The sequence below is a fragment of the Megalobrama amblycephala genome, linkage group LG13, assembly GCF_018812025.1.
Source record: "Megalobrama amblycephala isolate DHTTF-2021 linkage group LG13, ASM1881202v1, whole genome shotgun sequence".
NCBI lineage: Eukaryota > Metazoa > Chordata > Actinopteri > Cypriniformes > Xenocyprididae > Megalobrama > Megalobrama amblycephala.
In genome coordinates, this window is record NC_063056.1 from 17,955,511 (window position 1) to 17,974,878 (window position 19,368).

The window sequence follows — 19,368 nt, forward strand, 5'->3', positions numbered from 1 at the left end:
TCTTAATAACATATTGGCTTTACCAGCTGTTCAATGCTGTTATGAACAGAATCCAACTTTGTTTGCCTTTTTCCTGCCTGTCGCACACAAATTGTTGTGCACTCAACTTGTAACTCTTGTTTTGCCTTTTTTTTTACTCTTATATCTCTCTTCTCTCTCACTTGCTAGCTGTCTGTGACCTGCTGATACAGCAGCACACACCAACCTGTCCATCAAAGCCACCAAACAGGTGGTGCAGTAATGATCTCCCTTTTCCAACCCCCTCCTCTTCCCCCGGCCCCGTCTCACACGCATAGACAAACATATTTGCATGTTTGTGGATTAAAATTGAATCTTATTGGCTAATGTGATGTGTTTTATATGCTAAGTATCTCTATAGCTATATGTACATAACTTTTGATGGAGCAAATTCATTTTTTAAAGTACATTTAAACTGGATAGTTCACTCAAAAATGAAAATACTGTCATTATTTACTCACCCTAATGTTGATCTAAATCAGTTGCTTTCTTTTGTGCAACATATTTTGAAGAACATTAGGGTCCAAACTACATTGGACTTTCATTGTACGGACAAAATGCACATTTTTCAAAATATATTCAAAAATTAGGAGAAAGAAAATCATACAGGTTTTGAACAACATAAGAGTGAGTAAATTATAACAAAATTTTGGGTTGTACTATCCCTTTGAGACCTCATGTCTGCATCCCTGACTATTTTTTTCATTAATATTTTTCAAATTTTTTCATGAATATCGGATATATTTAAATAAAATTATGTAAATTAACTTTTTTTCAAAAATTGCATTTCAAACACAGTTCAAAAAGTAAAACTGAATGCCATGAAATACAATTTCGTTCTCCACATCCCTTTCTGATCCAGCAGTGTCACATGTCTGTTTGTAGCTTTTATACTGTACATAATGTGCTGCTGAAAGTCACCAACTTTTACAGTTCAGGTACCTGTGGGGGAAGGTCTGGCCTTGTCACCCATGAGAGAGAAAGAGGAGATAGGGAACACCGCAAGTTACCCACCCAGTAGTGTCATCCACATTGAATCTATCAGCAAATGTGTGTGTGTGTGTGAGGTTTGTGAGGGGGCAGGGGCAGGACGTCAGGGTGCTCTTTTGATAGCCCAACACAGTTGGCTCAACTCCTCGGTGTGGGGGTAGAGAGAGAGAGAGAGAGAGAGAGAACGAGGTGCGCAGGGTGAATTCTGCGTGGAAGAAAAGAGGAAGAAACACAGGGCCCTTTTCTCCCTAGATTCACCTGTGGAATGGAATGAACAAACAGGCGCAAAAGAAGATAAGGAACAACCTTGTCATTGAGCATTGCCTCGATTTAGCGTGCCTCAAGTTCTGCCCTCATTTTCCACCTCAATCACAAGAATCTCTCTCTCTCTCTCCACTTTAATCTCTGTTCAACGCCACTCTGACAAAACTCGGGGGAGTTCAGTCTGACTGTGAGTATTCATTTTCATTCATGCTATTGTGTTTATACATTTATCTTTGAATATATGTGTTCTTTTGTGAAGGCATCTGGGTGCGTATGTCTGTAAAGACTTCATCTGACAATAGAAGTTTTTGTGATTTTCATCTAAGGCCAATTTGTTGCTTCAGAAGCTGTAGTCAGTGGGTAGTGCAATATGAATAACATTGAAGAGAGATGTACAGTGAAAGGTACTTGAACTCCAGCTCTAGGGCACATACGTAAATAAAACCAATTATTTCTGTAACTCAAGCTTCTGAACATGCACTCACTCTTATCTGCTCCAACAAGCCATTTTATCCTTGGCTAGTTGGGCAAAAAATCCTCCGACTGGAATCATTTAAAAATATAGTTCATCTAAAAATGAAAAACTATTAACAACCTCTTGATGTTCGAAAGCTGTATAACCTTCGTTCTTCTGTGGAACACAGAAGAAGAAATTTTATTTTTAATGTACTAGTAGCTCTTTTACATGGAAATATAGTCAATGGGGACTGGAGCTTTTAAAAGAATATTACAGCCAAAAATGAATATTCTGTCATCATTTACTCACCCTCATGTTGTTCCAAACCCAACTTTTGAAGAATGTTTGTTCTTCAAAGCACAAATAAAAATATTTTTAATAATAATTTCTGTCCCTCCATTGAAAGTCCATACCACCAAAACTTTGATGCTTCAAAAAGTTCATAAAGGTATAGCAAAAGTAATCCATATGAATCAAGTAGTTTTCAAAGATGAACAAATGTCTTTTGGTACAACATGAGGGTGAGTGATGACTGAAATGTTTATTTTTAGGTGAACTAACCTTTTGAAGTTTCAAAAAAGGATTAAAAAGCACCAAAAAAAAAAAAAAAGTTGCATATGACTTTTGCACTATAAGCCTTCTGAAGCCACATGATTGCTTTGTGTGAGAAACGGACAGAAATCGTAGACATTATTTAATCCACTGAGATGTTGATCGCTGTGAGTCAAGAACCAGATCTCTGATTCATAAACAAATTATTCAGACTGGTTTTGTGAATCAAATCAACTGATTCATTAAAAGATCTGTCTCTCTACTTCTCTAGAACATGCCATGGACCATTAGTGTAGATGTATAACAAAATCAAAAATGTCCTGTTTCTTACACAAACTTATTGTATGGCAGCAGAAGACTTGAAACATAGTGCACAAGTCATACGAACCACACTGTAATAAATCAAAAGTTGAGAAAACTTAAAAGTTTTAGGCAACAAACTTCAGCAGATTTTTGAGTTTTTTCAACTTGTTTTTGTAGGAGATTTTTGAGTTTTCTCAACTTTTTGTTGTATAAACTGAATGAAAGTTGTGAAAACTCTGATATCTGCTGAAGTTTGTTGCCTTAAACTTTTAAGTTCTTCCTTTTTGAAGCTTGAAAGCGCTAGTCATTGTTCATTGCACAGAAAGAGGAAAATCTGTTGTATTTTAAGCAATGCTGTTTACTGTCTCTCTGTGATACTGTTAGAATAGCAGTTAGCTTCTGATTGCTCCTGTTCTGTCAGTCATACACAGACTACACCAGTTGTTTTTTTCTTGTGTGTTTTTGCCTTGCCGTCTTGATGGTGATTAGGATAAGTTCAGGCCTCCTGTGACTTTGCTTTCTTTCTCTTCAGGGAGAGGAAAGGGCATACGAAATCATCACAAGGATCTGCCCTGTAGGAGGAAGACGTATCTTTAAAGCCCCCACCCCTTCTTCCTCTGCTGTCTCTCCATTATGACCTTGCTGGCATCTGAGAGGTCACTGCTCATCCGCAATAAGTTCCGTTCAGGTAAGAACAAAGGAAGGATCACACGAGCCGGCTTTGAAAGCCCACATGTGTAGCTGTCTGTCTGTTCTGGTTGGTGATGTGAGTTCTGATTATGCTCCTAGTGGCTGTTCTGGTGATGGAGTCTGAGTGAAGCTCTTTGCAGCTTTGAAAACCCTGGTGAATGTAGATGGTTTTACAGAGCAGATGCCTGTTCCATAAAACAAGTTTACCAAATAAGCCAAGCTTCTTTTTTTTTCAGTTAGTCTGACTCATTGTCAGTTGATTTGGTTCCATAAAGTAAATTTAACATAGCTCGAGCTCAGTCACTCTGGCAACTTATGCTGGGAAACTAACCTGGTCCAGGGCAGGCTAGGGGGTCCAGGGCTCTCTCACATACCATTATGTGACTTTATTAACCACTATCAGTCCAAAAATAAATATACAGTATAAAGAAAAACAACTTAAATAAGCTAAATAGGCTACAGTGATAAATGATACAATATAGACCTACAAACGTGTTCAATTATATTGTATAATTTCAAATGTTTGATTGTTTTATATATATATATATATATATATATATATATGCTTCCTGTGAAAAGTAAGTTATGCACTGAGAAAAACACCACGTCACAAATGCAATAAACAGCACAAAATATGTATACTGTTTGCCATAGTGGATCAATCTGATCCATGATTGACCTTTAGGTCTGCTTAACCCTTTTAAACCCGAAGTGTACACCCTTAGCTTAGAAACTCAGCTTTTAATGCATCTAAAGATTTTGATCAACTCTTAACAAGTGCTGAGTAGTCCATCTAAAGCGGAGTGTACCGCCCTCAGGCGCCACCTAGCTACCAAAAGAATAATAATCATATTTTTCAAAACTGCAAAAAACATCATACAGCTCAGATAGTCATGTGTCATATGTCATTTGAAAGGTCTCACAGAGTGGAATACAACGAGCTTAATTGATTTGGGCTTTGACTAAACTTGAGAGAGTGTTTGTACGTAAAGCCAAGGGCTAAACAAAAAGGCTACCTTGGTTCTAAGTGCTGTAACTTTTGTTTACTTAATGTTATCACCACAAAATTTGATCCAGATGCACCTCTCATGTAGAGGAAGTTCACAAAAGAATTTTTCTCCTACCTTATTTCCTCCCTGAGTTTTTGCTTGTAAAATAAGAAAGATATGTAAAATTATAATATATATATATATACACACACACACACACACACACATATATATATATATATATATATATATATATATATATATATACAGTATCTCACAGAAATGAGTACACCCCTTACATTTTTGTAAATATTATCTTTTCATGTGACAACACTGAAGAAATGACACTTTTCTACAATGTAAAGTAGTGAGTGTACAGCTTGTATAACAGTGTAAATTTGCTGTCCCCTTAAAATAACTCAACACACAGCCATTAATGTCTAAACTGCTGGCCACAAAAGTGAGTATACCCCTAAGTGAAAATGTCCAAATTGGGCCCAATTAGTCATTTTCTCTCCCAGGTGTCATGTGATTCGTTAGTGTTACAAGGTCTCAGGTGTGAATGAGGAGCAGGTGTGTTAAATTTGATATCATCGCTCTCACTCTCTCATACTGGTCACTGGAAGTTCAACATGGCACCTCATGGCAAAGAACTCTCTGAGGATCTGAAAAAAGAACTGTTGCTCTACATAAAGATGGCGTAGGCTATAAGAAGATTGCCAAGACCCTGAAACTGAGCTGCAGCACAGTGGCCAAGACCATACAGCGGTTTAACAGGACAGGTTCCACTCAGAACAGGACTCGCCACGGTCGACCAAAGAAGTTGAGTGCACGTGCTCAGCGTCATATCCAGAGGTTGTATTTGGGAAATAGACGTATGAGTGCTGCCAGCATTGCTGCAGAGGTTGAAAGGGTGGAGGGTCAGCCTGTCAGTGCTCAGACCATACGCAGCACACTGCATCAAATTGGTCTACATGGCTGTCGTCCCAGAAGGAAGCCTTTTCTAAAGATGATGCACAAGAAAGCCCGCTAACAGTTTGCTGAAGACAAGCAGACTAAATACATAGATTACTGGAACCATGTCCTGTGGTCTGATGAGACCAAGATAAACTTATCAGATGGTGTCAAGCGTGTGTGACGGCAACCAGGTGAGTAGTACAAAGACAAGTGTGTCTTGCCTACAGTCAAGCATGGTGGTGGGAGTGTCATGGTCTAGGGCTGCATGAGTGGTGCCGGCACTGGGGAGCTACAGTTCATTGAGGGAACCATGAATGAGCAGAGCATGATCCCCTCCCATCGGAGACTGGGCTGCAGGGCAGTATTCCAACATGATAACGACCCCAAACACACCTCCAAGATGACCACTGCCTTGCTAAAGAAACTGAGGGTAAAGGTGATGGACTGCCCAAGCATGTCTCCAGATCTAAACCCTATTGAGCATCTGTGAAGGTGGAAGGTGGAGGAGCGCAAGGTCTCTAACATCCACCAGCTCTGTAATGTCATCATGGAGGAGTGGAAGAGGACTCCAGTGGCAACCTGTGAAGCTCTGGTGAACTCCATGCCCAAGAGCGTTAAGGCAGTGCTGGAAAATAATAGTGGCCACACAAAATATTGACACTTTGGGCCCAATTTGCAATTTGGACATTTTCACTTAGGGGTGTAACCACTTTTGTGGCCAGCGGTTTAGACATTAATGGCTGTGTGTTGAGTTATTTTGAGGGAACAGCAAATTTACACTGTTATACAAGCTGTACACTCACTACTTTACATTGTAGAAAAGTGTAATTTCTTCAGTGTTGTCACATGAAAAGATATAATAAAATATTTACAAAAATGTGAGGGGTGTACTATATATATATATATATATATATATATATATATATATGTATGTAGTTATTTATCAGCATTTTTCAGCACGAGAATGTACAAATGTAATGAGATATATATATGTTTTAAAAGTTTTCTATCAAACGTCACCTACCTTTTGACTCTCCTTGTTATAGTTCTGGAGTTATGAGTTTTTACTTTTGTGTATGTAACTAAGAAAAACAACTCTAAAAATGCCTTCAGGGCTTAAAAGGTTAGAATAGCATGTGTTTGAAATGATCTTGACTCACTGAACCTAGGTCAAATTAGTGGGATTGCATGAACTTAAAATGTCCTTTATGGAACAGAATTACCTGATTTGTTAGGTTAATTCAAGTCAGGTTTTGGATTGTAATCCCAATTTTTAGCGCACTTTGAGGAACAGGCCTCATTGAGGGTGGGCTTGCTTGTATATAGAGAATACAATTTTCTGATGAACTACTCATGCAGCTTTATGTAACTAAAAACTGTGTTGAATCAATAACTTTTCAAAGCTTAGAACCTTCAAAGGCTAAACATTCGGACTAGGCTGTCAAGCCATCATACTTTTTTTTTCTTTTTTTTTGACAAACCTTCCTTCTCTTTTTAAACGTAACACTCGCAGTTATATAGATTTCAGTTCATTATAACTGGAATTTAAAAGCATTTTCAATTCAATTCTGAATGGCGCACAACTTTGTGGGCGCACAACCCTGAAATTGTGGACCTTCAAATTTTACCAACCAACCCGTCTTCATGAGGTTCCATGGTCTCTCGTACTTGCCCATATTGTACAAATGGGGCCAGCAGTACGGTCCTCCCTGAAGGACATGTGGACAGTGGACAGATTGTCTTTGTTGGTTCCCATCTGTGGTTGGAACCCCTTCAAAAGCGGTGCCCTCTCTTCTTGGGTTCCCTATAAACATCCTGCTGGCAAGATTCTCAGACAAATGTCCAGCAGCACTCTTTGGTAATAACAAGGCTCCTCCATCAAAAGTGCATTGAATTAACATTTTTTAAACTTAAACAGTTTAGCTAATATTCTAAAAAGGACTGTCATTTTTAAAAGGAGGATCACATGTATAAACAGCAAGGAGAATGTAATGCGAGCAAAACCTCGTCCTGCTCTGGCACTGACCCTTCAATCAGCTGTGACCTTGGATATGTTGTGTTGTGTTGTGTTGTGAGAAAGATGGCTGCCTCTCTGGCAAATCCTGATCCACAATGTAAACAAAGGGTAAAATAAATTTGGATAACAATGTAAGAACGTTTAAGATTTATAACAAAATTGTTTATTTCTCATTGACTATATAAATCAGTCTTTAATGCTCCAGCAATTGATTAGCAAAAACAAAACTGAAGAAATTTGAAATGTTTTCATTTAACTTATTCATAGTGTGAGGATGAACATAGGGAAATTTGCCAATATTTATGAATTTAGTCCGTTTATGAAATTTGCATATGTAAAATATTACATAGCCAACAAAAATGTCACTGTTATTCATTATTACTTTACAGGCTATATGTGACTGATTTATGTGTTATGTGTTTATTGATTCATGTGTTGATTATACAATAAATAATGAATTAGCTATGGAGGGGTCTTGTATTATTTAGATTTTTTTTAATATATATAATGACATTTTCACATTTTACATGACTGCAATATTTTTAGAAAACCAGATTCCAAAGATCCTTGTAATATGTATTAAAAGTATATATATTAAAGATATATATTGAAGTCTTTCCCTCTGTATGTTTCTAAACACTGAACCTTGTTTTTAAAATTAGATTTCATTTCAAATTTCACTTGTTTGTTTCTTTTTAATACCACACTGCTAATCTGACAGATATCAGTGAAATTGGTGTCCTGAGAAATAACACTGGTCTCTGTGGCAGCCTTAAGCTCTGTAAACAGCAAAACAAACAAAAAATACACATAGCAGCCTTTAGTTTTATCATCTTTCGGGTCTAAATAAAAAACATAATGATAATACAATATCCTTATTAAAATAACTATTCAAAGAAAAAAAAAAAAAACGCAGATATTATTCAGGTCATGAATCTAAAAGGCAAGTTGTAAAAGTGAAGAATAAACACCATTTCAAAGACGCCAGAGATAATGTAAAACAAATGCATAAATTAGGAAAAGGGTACAAAACCATATCCAAGTGTTTGGATGTCTCAGAGGGCACTTTTGGCTCAATTATCAGGAAGGAGGCTTCATCAAACCGCCCAGATGCTGCCTAGAAAAGGTCAACCTCTAAACTTTCAGCACAAATAAGAAGGATACTTATAGAAGCCACAGAGAAGCCAACAATCACTTTGAAAGAGTTCAGTGGCTGAGAACGGAGTAAAAGTGCACCAGTCAACCACAACAGGAGAGCTACTTAATGCAGAGAAATACTGCAAAAAGGAAGTGCTGAAAGATGCTAGGAAAGGGTGCTAAGGTAGTACATAATTACCCCAAACTACACTAATGCTCTCATTCCTGCTCACAGTGGCTGTACACAACATTGAAATGTTGGGATCAATATACGGATTAACAGTTGAACTTCAGAATGTCTCATGAATGTCTTCAGAATGTCGTATTTGCTTCACTGATAGCAGCATTTTAATATAAAAACTTTTTTTTTTTTTGAATTGATATTTCTGTGCTTGAATGTGTGTGTGTAGTGGTAGTAAAATATGTAAAAGAGAATCTTTCTATTATTTTCTCCAAGAAACAAAACTAATTTAATTCTAAACTTCCATTATACAGTGAATTAGAGTGTTTTTTGTTATGTATGGATTTTCAGGCATTTAATAGTTATCTCAACGGGTGGTACAATATCATAAAATTTGAACTATCATTATGCATCTATGCCATTATTTGATCCGAGCACACCAGTTATCATCAATACTATAAGCTGCCATGACACTCAGTGAATTTTTAATCCCAGAATTCCAACCTGATTTGGCCTGATGCCACTCAGCATGTCATTCTCTTCGAGAGCAAAGTAAAAAAAAGGAAGAATTTACTTAGCACGATTGACAGCGAGAGAGGGAGTGAAAGACAGACAGCGAGAGAGGGAGAGAGAGAGAGACAGCTGGATGGGGGATGGGAACGATACAGAAATAGACATTCAGAGGGATAAATAGTTACCCCCTTCCTCTCATGTCCACTCTCAGATCTCAAAACTCAGCACAGAGGTGCATCATGGGACAAGTCACCATATTCATGACTCCTCCCACCTCTGACCTAGCTGTAATTCACCTGCTGGCTCAAGCATGGGTTTGTTTGTGCAGACCTTCTTTTATAAGTGCCTCAAACAGTGATTTGACTAGGTTAGTGAACAGTGTATGTTTGCAATGCCTATTTCATATCTAACTCATTTACGATCATCCGAATGGTGCAATTTACTTGTAATATGCTGGGCTTACTGTCATAAATTGAGCTATATGATCCACACTTGCACATTCCTCAAGGTGGGAAACTCAGGCTTAAAATCTTTCTGAAATGCAAAGACTGTATTTTAAATAAAGTATTGTAAATATTGTTTTTATTGCAAAATAATAAATATATATTTTTCAGTTCTGCAGTTGAGAATACAAAACCGCAGACAGCAGAATGAACTTAATGCAGAGTCTGGTGAGTCTGTGTGTGTGTTTATGAATTTTGATCATTGTGATTGGCCACAGGAAGTCTATGAAATTTCCCCTTATGTGGCAGGAAAATCATCATATATTTGATTCACACTTTTCAGACCAGCTGGACTGCTCTCTTTATGTATTTCAATTCTAAATAATAGCTTTATAACAGCTTGTCTCCACCTTTTTATTCATTCTCAATTTCTCTCTGCTCTATAGGTACAAAGGCCTCTGTCCCTGACAAAGTTGGGGAGAAAGAAGTCAGCAGTGGTTTGGTGAGCCATTATTTATCTATGTTTTAGGAGATATATAATGTAATATAATAATATAATGTCTCTATAGCTGATTATGTAACTGAAGCCTTTTTAAAGTTAAAGGGTTGGTTCACCCGAAAATGAAAATTCTGTCATTTATTATGCCGTTCCACACCCGTAAGACCTTTGTTCATCTTCGGAACACAAATTAAGATATTTTTGTTGAAATCCGATGGCTCAGTGAGGCCTGCATAGCCAGCAATGTACTAAAAACATATTTAAATCAGTTCATGTGAGTACAGTGGTTCAATATTAATATTATAAAGCGACGAGAATATTTTTGGTGTACCAAAAAAAACAAAATAACGACTTATAAAGTGATGGCCGATTTCAAAACACTGCTTCATGAAGCTATGGAGCGTTATGAATCTTTTGTGTCAAATCAGCGGTTCGGAGCGCCAACGTCACATGATTTCAGCGGTTTGACACACGATCTGAATCATGAATCATGATTGAAGCTTCATGAAGCAGTGTTTTGAAATCGGCCATCACTATATAAGTCGTTATTTTGTTTTTTTGGCGCACCAAAAATATTCTCTTCGCTTTAGAATATTAATATTGAACCACTGTACTCACATGAACCGATTTAAATATGTTTTTAGTACCTTTATGGATCTTGAGAGAGGAAATGTCATTGCTGGCTATGCAGGCCTCACTAAGCCATCGGATTTCAACAAAAAATATATTAATTTGCGTTCCGAAGATTAACGAAGGTCTTACGGGTGTGGAACGGCACGAGGGTGAGTAATAAATGACATTATTTTAATTTCTGGGTGAACTAACCCTTTAATTTGAGGGAGAAGTTCCAAACTAAAACTATTGTTAGATCTAATGGCTTCCAAGCTTGACACACTCCAGCAGCAGTATGTGTAAGCCTTTGGTTTATATGAAAACAGACTGATGTGAAACAGGGTGCCAGTGTAGATAAGCAAACTACTCAGTGATGCCAAAATGGTCTGATAACTGACATGAGTTGGTCTTCAACCTCTTTAGCATAATTTAATGTTTGTAATTACATGTCTAGTTACTGTCGCAAACTATTAGTATTAGCCGTGAAACGCTGTTAGCACAGTTAATTATGTTTAGTAAGACAGTAAACAGCAGCTGGTTCAAGATAATTACTGTCAGGAGGGAAAAATGTAGTCTTACAGGAGAATGTTACCACCCAAAACAAACAATTAGTTCTTTTCAGAAACTTCACCCATGTGCTATCTTTCATTAACTATTGGAAAAATAAAGGTTTTAAGTATTTGTTGATGTTTTCTGATGTTGATTTGACTGGGCTGTTTCCCAATGCAGCGTCAGACAGAAGATGGTGCCACTCAGAAGTCGCCCCCTAGTGGTCTGACTGCTCAAACTGCACCAGGTGATGCCATTGAGAGTTTGCCAATATTTCCTGACCTTCGGTTATAAAAGAATATTCCAATACCAGTACTGAACAAAGCTGTAACCTTAAAGCTGGAATGAGCGGTTTGTCCATTAGCCATTCACATATCCATCGGTCCCCATTCATCAAACAGCTCTTTGTGTTTGCAAGTCATTCAGCTGAAGGTCCTTCTGTACGCCACTTATTATCAGTAGCTTTCTGAATGCCTGAATTGGATTACTCAACAACAAATTCTTTTGTGAAAAATCATTCATATCTGTCTTTAAAATATTCCTCCTCTTCTCCTCTCTTATTATAAAGCAGAGCAATTGATCTTCCATTTACATTCCTCATCTATTCATTTTGTTCTCTCTCTGATTCACTCGTTTTTTGTTTTCACTTTCTCTCTTCGTATGTCTCTCGCTCACAGACAGGAGTTATAGTGGAGCTCACAGGCAGAAGAAGGCTCGTCTGGCTGAGGATCTGAGTGAGAAAAGTCGGCCTGGACCACTTGAACTCCTGCAGAGGCATATTCTGCCTCTAGAGAACAGTGAGTCATTGAAAATAACTGAAACTGATGCTTCACGAAATAGCATAAACTCAAACTAAATATTTTATGTACATAGACAAACACACACACACACACAAATCCTCTCATATAATAATTTTATGCTAACATTTTTTGGGGGGTCATATTTCTCATATTTGTTTTGTGATTAGCAAATTAGTTTTTTTGATTAACACTAAAGAGAGTATGCTATATAATGCATGTTTACACAATTATTGGTTTTCGCAATGTGTGTGGATGACACTTATAGCATAATATATGACATTATAAAAAACAAACAAAAACATAAAGTTGAACATTTTAGGGTACACAGGCTAAGCAAGAAGGCTAATCGGTTAGCGCTATGCTAAGTGGTTAGCTTGTAAAACATAAGCCAACTAAAAAAATGTTTACTTTCTCAATCTATAGCTTCGTGTTATGTATTATATGTAACATTAATGAATATATTTTTAATGGTGATAATAACATAGTTCAGATGATGCACATCATAAAGTACCATACCATAAAATACTAACTGAAAGTTTTTTTGAGCCAATGGGCAGACTTGATTCAGCAGGCAGACCAAATTGTCTAAATAAAGGAAAAAAAGGAAAAAAAACCCCAATAAAAATAAAAAATTAAAAACTATATTCTCACAAACTTATTTTACAGTTTCACATTTCCACATAACATTTAACTTATACACAGAATTGTATCAGAAAAGCTCACACTTCACCAATTCCTTTGCCTCAGCTGCTTCGTTGCCATCAGATGTCTTCGATGATGACAACTCCTCTTCTGCCTCTGCATCTCCCGAGCAACTCGGGATGCACCAATCTCCTGGCTTCTCATCGTCACCTGGGCAAGGAGGTGACCAATCACCAAGTGATGCGTCACCTATTGCTACACCCATCAGCCCAAACAATGTACAGGTATAAGAGGCATAAAACATCTACCTAATATTAGACTAACTCTTTGGATAAAGTACTTTTTGCCGTGTATCCTCTTCTTAAGTTTAAAGATGAAGTGTGTAATTTTGCTGAGCTATCAAAATATGTCTTTGTTCATTTGAGCATCCCTACCAGCCAAATATAGCAACAGTGGGTCAATCTGGTGATATTGGTTGCTATATGTTTGCATTGTTTGGGGGGAAAAAATGATAGAAAACCGCTGATGGAGAACAAGTTCTGTTTCGTGCCACTAGTGGCGCAGAAATGACACATTTTACCTTTAAAGGATTAGTTCACTTCTGAATGAAAATTTCCTGATAATTTACTCACCCCCATGTCATCCAAGATGTTCATGTCTTTCTTTCTTCAGTTGAAAAGAAATCAAGGTTTTTGAGGAAAACATTTCAGGATTCTTCTCCATATAGTGGACTTCACTGGGGTTCACTGGGTGGAAGGTCCAAATTGCAGTTTCAGTGCAGCTCTACACAATCCCAAACAAGGAATAAGGGTCTTATCTAGCGAATCGATCGGTCATTTTCTAAAAAAAAATAAACATTTATATACATTTAAACAACAAATGCTCATCTTGCATTAGCTCTACGATCCACACACATGGCGTAATCACGTTACAAAGGTCATGCGTGACATAGGCAGAAGTACCGATCCAGTGTATACTAAGCGAACGTGCAAAGATTAAGCCAAATGCTCTTTACAAAAAAAAAAGGTAAAACGATATCGGATGATTTTGAAGTTGGAGGAGAAAATTAGATTAAGTTTTTCACATTACCGCGGTATTTCCACCTACGTCACGCGTGACATTTCAACAATGTGTGGTGCCTCGCAGAGCTAGTGCAAGATGAGCATTTGTGGTTAAAAAGTATATAAGTATTATTATTATTATTTTTTTTTTTTAATGACTGGGATCATCCTTTGAAGCTGCACTGAAACTGCAATTGGGACCTTCCACCCGGTGAACCCTACTGAAGTCCACTATATGGAGAAATATCCTGGAATGTTTTCCTCAAATACCTTAATTTCTTTTCGACTGAAGAAAGAAAGACATGAACATATTGGATGACATGGGGGTGAGTAAATTATCAGGAAATTTTAATTTAGAAGTGAACTAATCCTTTAAGTTCAGGTTAAATGGCTGGAAAATGGTTGATCTCAGAATGTTCACCACCATCAACTCATCTTTTCAAAGCAGTGCAGATTGGCATTGCTCCCGGCAACCGAGTGCATCAGCCAACCAATGACCATGACAGTAATGGGGTCAAACTCCATATCAACAACTGGGAGACCCAAAGGGATGTACATGCCCTCCCAGACACCACCACTGCTGCCAAAGGTACGTATTCACACAGAGATTTAAATAATGATTTGTTTTACTACTCACCCCATTTCATCATTCATTATTTCCCTGATCCACTTGCTCATGTAATTTTTCCAAATAATATTACTCACATTCTCTCTTTGTATGCCTCAAGACAGCACAACCTCCAGCTCCATCTTCTCATTCCATTCTGGGTGGGTCCTTAACTTCATCCCGCCCTCCACGGCCACGAAAGCCTCGCGATTCCAAACCTAAAATGAGGAAGCTGAAATACCATCAGTACATTCCCCCAGATCAAAGGACTGGGACTGGAAGCGGAGCCGGAAATGCTTCGCAAAAGAATAACAACAGTCAGGCTCCGACCACTGATTCCTCTTACTCCCACCTCTTGCAACAACAGCAGGTGTTCTTACAACTACAAATTCTTAACCAGCAACAACAGCTCCCTGTGACAAACAGGTAAACCTCCAAACAAAGCACCATAAAAAAGACCATGAATTGTACAACTAAAGCCGGGTGCATGCTGCACGATTTTTACGGTCATCTTGAGTAAAATCCATGGCACACTTTACAAGATCATCCTGTTATGTTAGTCTGTACAGAGTTGCCGCTGACCAAATTGGGTGGGGTGGGGGGTTAAAATCCTCAGGCTAAATGGCTGTAACCATCATTCACAATGTGAAATCTGTCAACTCCAAGCTCCCAAAATGTGTAGATTAACTCTGACTCAAGGCAATTAGCATGGACTTGCCCCAACTGCAGATTGCGGCAAAAGTCTGGGTTTAAGTTGTGTAGTGTAAGCCAGCGTGATATAAGACTTATGCATAGCTAGCATAGAAATCGTACAGTGCACACCCAGCTTAAGAGATGCTATTCTATGATCTGAATGGTAATCATGAAAAAGTTACTAATATACCTTTACTATAAATCTAAATAATAGTGAGAACCATTTGAAGATTTCCGGAACTACACCTCAAAGTTCCCCTCAGTCTGGAACCCCTTCAACAAACCCTTCTACACCTGATTCAAGTCCCATCCACCAGGCAGAGTTACTCCCCTCAAACCTCGATGACCTAACGGTAGGAAATCTCATTGGTTAAGATGACTCACTCTAGATCCAGGTGAGCAGGTGCCCAATCCTGCTCTTGGAGGGCTACTTCCTGAGTTCTACTTCAGTTCCAATCGTTCTTCAACACACCTACCTATTGTTTTCAAATAATCATGAACACCATGATTACCTGGTTCTTGGGTGTTTGATTAGGGTTGGAGCTAAACTCTGCAGGACAGTGGCCCTCCAGAAGTAGGTTTGGACACCCTTGCTCTAGATTATCTGATCTTCATAAACTGTTTGTATGAATATGCTTTGTACAGCACATTAAATGTATTTCCTCCTTCTCAGGTGTCAGTTCTTCGTCAGCAGTTGCGGAAACGTGGACTCCCAGTTTCCGGCACTAAGCCAGCACTACTAGAGAGACTCCGTCCTTTCCAGATGCCTCGTCCCCCGTTAACCCCAGCTCCACTTTGCCAGCTAGGGGCCACACTAGAACCTTCCCACCCTGCTGGCCTCAACCAAATCCCTAGCAGTGTAGACAATGCCAAGTCTGCTCCAATGTACATCCACCCTTCAGGTTTAGCAGAGCAAAGCTTAACTGGTGATAGTTACCTCACTTCTTCTTCAGCTGGCTCCAGTCCCACCTTACATGCATCCCCTCCTCCAATGCCCTCTGGCGCCACGTGGAGACCAGGCCAGGCAGTAGATGAACTTAGTGTGGAGCTGGAAATGAGAGAGAGGATGAGGAGTAGACCCAGAGAAGGAACAAAGGACACTCAGGTGAGTATGGATAATCCTGGCTTAGGCTAAGCCCTGTCTGTGAAACCAGGCCTTAATGTACTATTTTATTCCTTCTGTTTTTTCCAGCTGTGTGGAAGTTCGATTCATCCGTTCCTGCAACAGGAGCCAGGATGCACCAGAGGGAAAACAGACACAGGCGGACACGAACTGCTCTTTACGTACTGCACTGGTGAAGGAAAAGTACGTACTTTGAGTATTTAGTTAGACAAGCAGGGACATACTAGTAAGACAGTACTTTGGCATACTACCAAATTGCATCTTGATGTATTGAGTTATTTCGTAGTTGAAATGAATGTGGGTAATGTAAGGCAAAAAAAACAATCCCCATTGAAATGAATTACATTCTTTGTATTTATTCCTAATTTTAGGTTAACTGCTGTCAGCTTTGTGATGCAATTGGTCAAGACTTTGATTTGCCAATGCAAATCACTGCCAGTCCAGCACAGGCATCACCCACTGTCCGGAGTTTGGAAGAGGAACTACAGGAGGCTATTCAAAGAGTGCAGGTGAGTGTTTTTGAGTTTGTGTGCTGTCTGCTGTCTCACAGTTACTTATGTTATGCGACTATTGATGTATTGATTGCTGTTCATCAACAATGAGCACTGAGCATTCGACTTCCTGTCCACTCTTTCTCTCACCATGTAAGATGGACCCTAATCAATCCATAGATGACATTTTGGACGAGACTATTGGTTGTTCAGGTGAGTGAAATTTTGAACAGTGGTGGTTAAAACATTTCAGGAGAGAGGAAGCAAAGATGTTGCTTACCAATGGCAATTCATAAGATGACATTTTAGGTTGGCAGGGACATACTGACATGCCTGTGTTGGTCACAGCTGGCAAATAGGTTACATCTGACTAACATTTCAAACACCATGAAGTAACCATGAACTCATGTCCTTATCTTTCAGATAACTCCTCACTCATCACAGACGTCCAATCAGCTTCTACCATCCTTTCAGGCTCCTCCCCTGTACCGCAGCCTGACCAATCACAACTCACCAAGCGCCAAAAAGAAGACAACTTTCTTTCCTCTCCTCTGTGCTCTTCGCTTCTTTTAGAGCTTCCTCCCTCACCTAACAACGCTCCACCCCTCGGTTCAACCCCAACTCTACTTCCTCCTCCCCCCATCTGCACCACTCCACCATCCAGCTCACTGTCCAGGAAAAGAAGGTCGGAGGTTCTTGTTTTTGACCCTGCTGATTGGCTGGAGAACTTGACCTCTGGCTTGCACCCGCTAACGCCCCCCGCCGCCCCATTTTTAGAAAATGATTTTGGCCTTGACTCAGACCTGAACGTCAACAGGGTTCTTGACCTGATGGTGGAGCAATGGTGAGGAAAGGGTGTAGTAGTGTGTGTCTGTATGTGTGTGTGGCTAATTGGATGCATGATTGGAAATTAACCACCTTTCAAATTGTGTACCCTCGAGAGGCGACCCCTCATCCTCTCATTCGTTCTTCCATTTTTGCATCCATCCATCTCTGTCAACTGATGTGACCAAACAGATCTGACTGGTGTTGACTGCTCACCTCTACTCCACGCAATGTCGAGAGAAAGAGGGAAAGGGAAAAAGAGATATGCTTTGGTAACTCGTTCAGAAAGAGTAACAAAGAGCCTGTGCACATACGCCACACTTTCACAATGACTTGTATTTTTATAAAAGCTTTAAAAATGAAGAAAAAAAAGAATATATTATACAAAAAAGCGGGTTTCCCCGTTGATTTGCCTCTTGCTTCAGTGCCAGACAAACTGTCGGCATGTGGCAACTGCGTGGAGCAGCGGGAGCTTTAAACAATCTGTGTGTATTTACAGGGAAGTGTATGCGCTCCCTGTATGTGTGAGCACGCTTCTCTTGGCTGCTTTGTCCGTGCGTGTGTGTGTTTGTGTTGGCACATACACACTTGCCAGCATGTTCTGTATCTACAATTTCAATGCAACATAAATGAGGTGCCTAAAGCATCCAAATGCACTTGTGTCTGTTTATACTGGTGTACATTTTTCCATTTAGTATCAAGTTATTATCTGCTTTGTCTAGTGCATTATGGGACTGATGTTATCCCAAAAGCATTGGCCTAACAAAAGATCCTCTGAAGATTTTAGAACAGAATAACTCAAGCTACCTTTAGACACCAATACAGAGCAAAATACTGCTGTTCTGACGCCAGTACGCACCTTCAGCAGGATTGAAACCACAAATTAGAAAATGTGATTTTTAAAAGCCTAACATAATTAAGTTGGAAAATCTCGAGGCTTTTGAGCTGATTGATCAGCCTGCCCAGAAAACACTATGCAAAGTTAAAGAAGGAATCTTTCAACTGCTACTGTTTAAATTTTCTTAATGGGACCCATATCACATCGTCTGCCATTGTTGTTTACAGACATTTGACCTTTTGACTGCCCGTTGCTTTTATGCATTACTACACAGGGATACACATTTAAATGTCCAAAGAAAGTGAAACATGAACTCTTTATTCTGTCCCAGTCTTATATGTATGTGTAAATAGGACAATGTGTTTGATAATCAGATGTATTGCCCTGAGTTCAGTATGCAGACATGTGCTGGAGAATCACAGCATTTGTGCAGCTGGACATTGTTGGTTCTGAAATGAGTTTTTTTTTTATTATTTATGTAACCCTTCTAAACACAACTACTGTTTCTTTTAAGCCACATGTCTAAATAAATCAATGACCAATTAACCAACCAACAAAAAGCAAACATATCAAGTGTTTAATCAGATATGTTCACTGATATATCTATCGAGTAATTTATTTAAACTCTGTCAACTATCCACATTAAAGTCCTATAGTAAACTTAAAATAGTAAAATTAAAGTCTTAATTGATTTTCCCACATGTGTCTGTTTCTTTCTTTGTTTTTAAGACTTTTTTGTTAGATTTTTATTTTGTTATACTGATGAGCTCAGTATTTACATACATTTTTTAAAGGAACACTCCACTTTTTTTGAAAATAGGCTCATTTTCCAACTCCCCTAGAGTTAAACAGTTGAGTTTTACCATTTTCAAATCCATTCAGCCAATCCCCGGTTCTGGCGGTACCACTTTTAGCATAGCTTAGCATAGTTCATTGAATCTGATTAGACCGTTAGCATCTCGCTCAAAAATGATCAAACAGTTTTTATATTTTTCCTATTTAAAACTTGACTCTTCTGTAGTTACGTCGTGTACTAAGACGAACGGAAATTGAAAAGTTGCGATTTTCTAGGCCGATATGGCTAGGAACTATACTCTCATTTCAGCGTAATAATCAA

General features: G+C 38.7%; 1 protein-coding gene across 2 annotated transcripts; it reads left to right on the forward strand.

The window, feature by feature from the left end:
• Positions 1-1,087: 1,087 nt before the first annotated feature.
• si:dkeyp-69b9.3 (myocardin) lies at positions 1,088-18,947 on the forward strand. 2 transcript variants are annotated; one of them, XM_048153358.1, is made up of 15 exons: positions 1,088-1,459; positions 3,117-3,272; positions 9,683-9,739; positions 9,958-10,013; positions 11,352-11,418; positions 11,849-11,968; positions 12,719-12,897; positions 14,123-14,263; positions 14,403-14,707; positions 15,189-15,327; positions 15,648-16,079; positions 16,167-16,280; positions 16,469-16,606; positions 16,747-16,801; positions 17,012-18,947. In XM_048153358.1, exons 2-15 carry the CDS (start codon positions 3,218-3,220, stop codon positions 17,434-17,436), a joined length of 2,283 nt encoding a protein of 760 aa, XP_048009315.1. In that variant the 5' UTR covers positions 1,088-1,459; positions 3,117-3,217; the 3' UTR covers positions 17,437-18,947. The 2 variants fall into 2 exon arrangements, with proteins under 2 accessions (XP_048009315.1, XP_048009314.1); XM_048153357.1 differs by having other exon boundaries at positions 1,089-1,459; positions 14,120-14,263.
• The last annotated feature ends 421 nt before the right edge of the window (positions 18,948-19,368 follow it).

Coding starts and splice junctions, on each gene's coding strand:
- si:dkeyp-69b9.3 (XM_048153357.1), top strand. CDS start 3,218: ATGACCTTGCTGGCATCTGAGAGGTCACTGCTCATCCGCAATAAGTTC. Junction 15,328..15,647: donor CAAACCTCGATGACCTAACG/GTAGGAAATCTC, acceptor CCTCCTTCTCAG/GTGTCAGTTCTTCGTCAGCA. Junction 16,281..16,468: donor ACTGCACTGGTGAAGGAAAA/GTACGTACTTTG, acceptor TCCTAATTTTAG/GTTAACTGCTGTCAGCTTTG.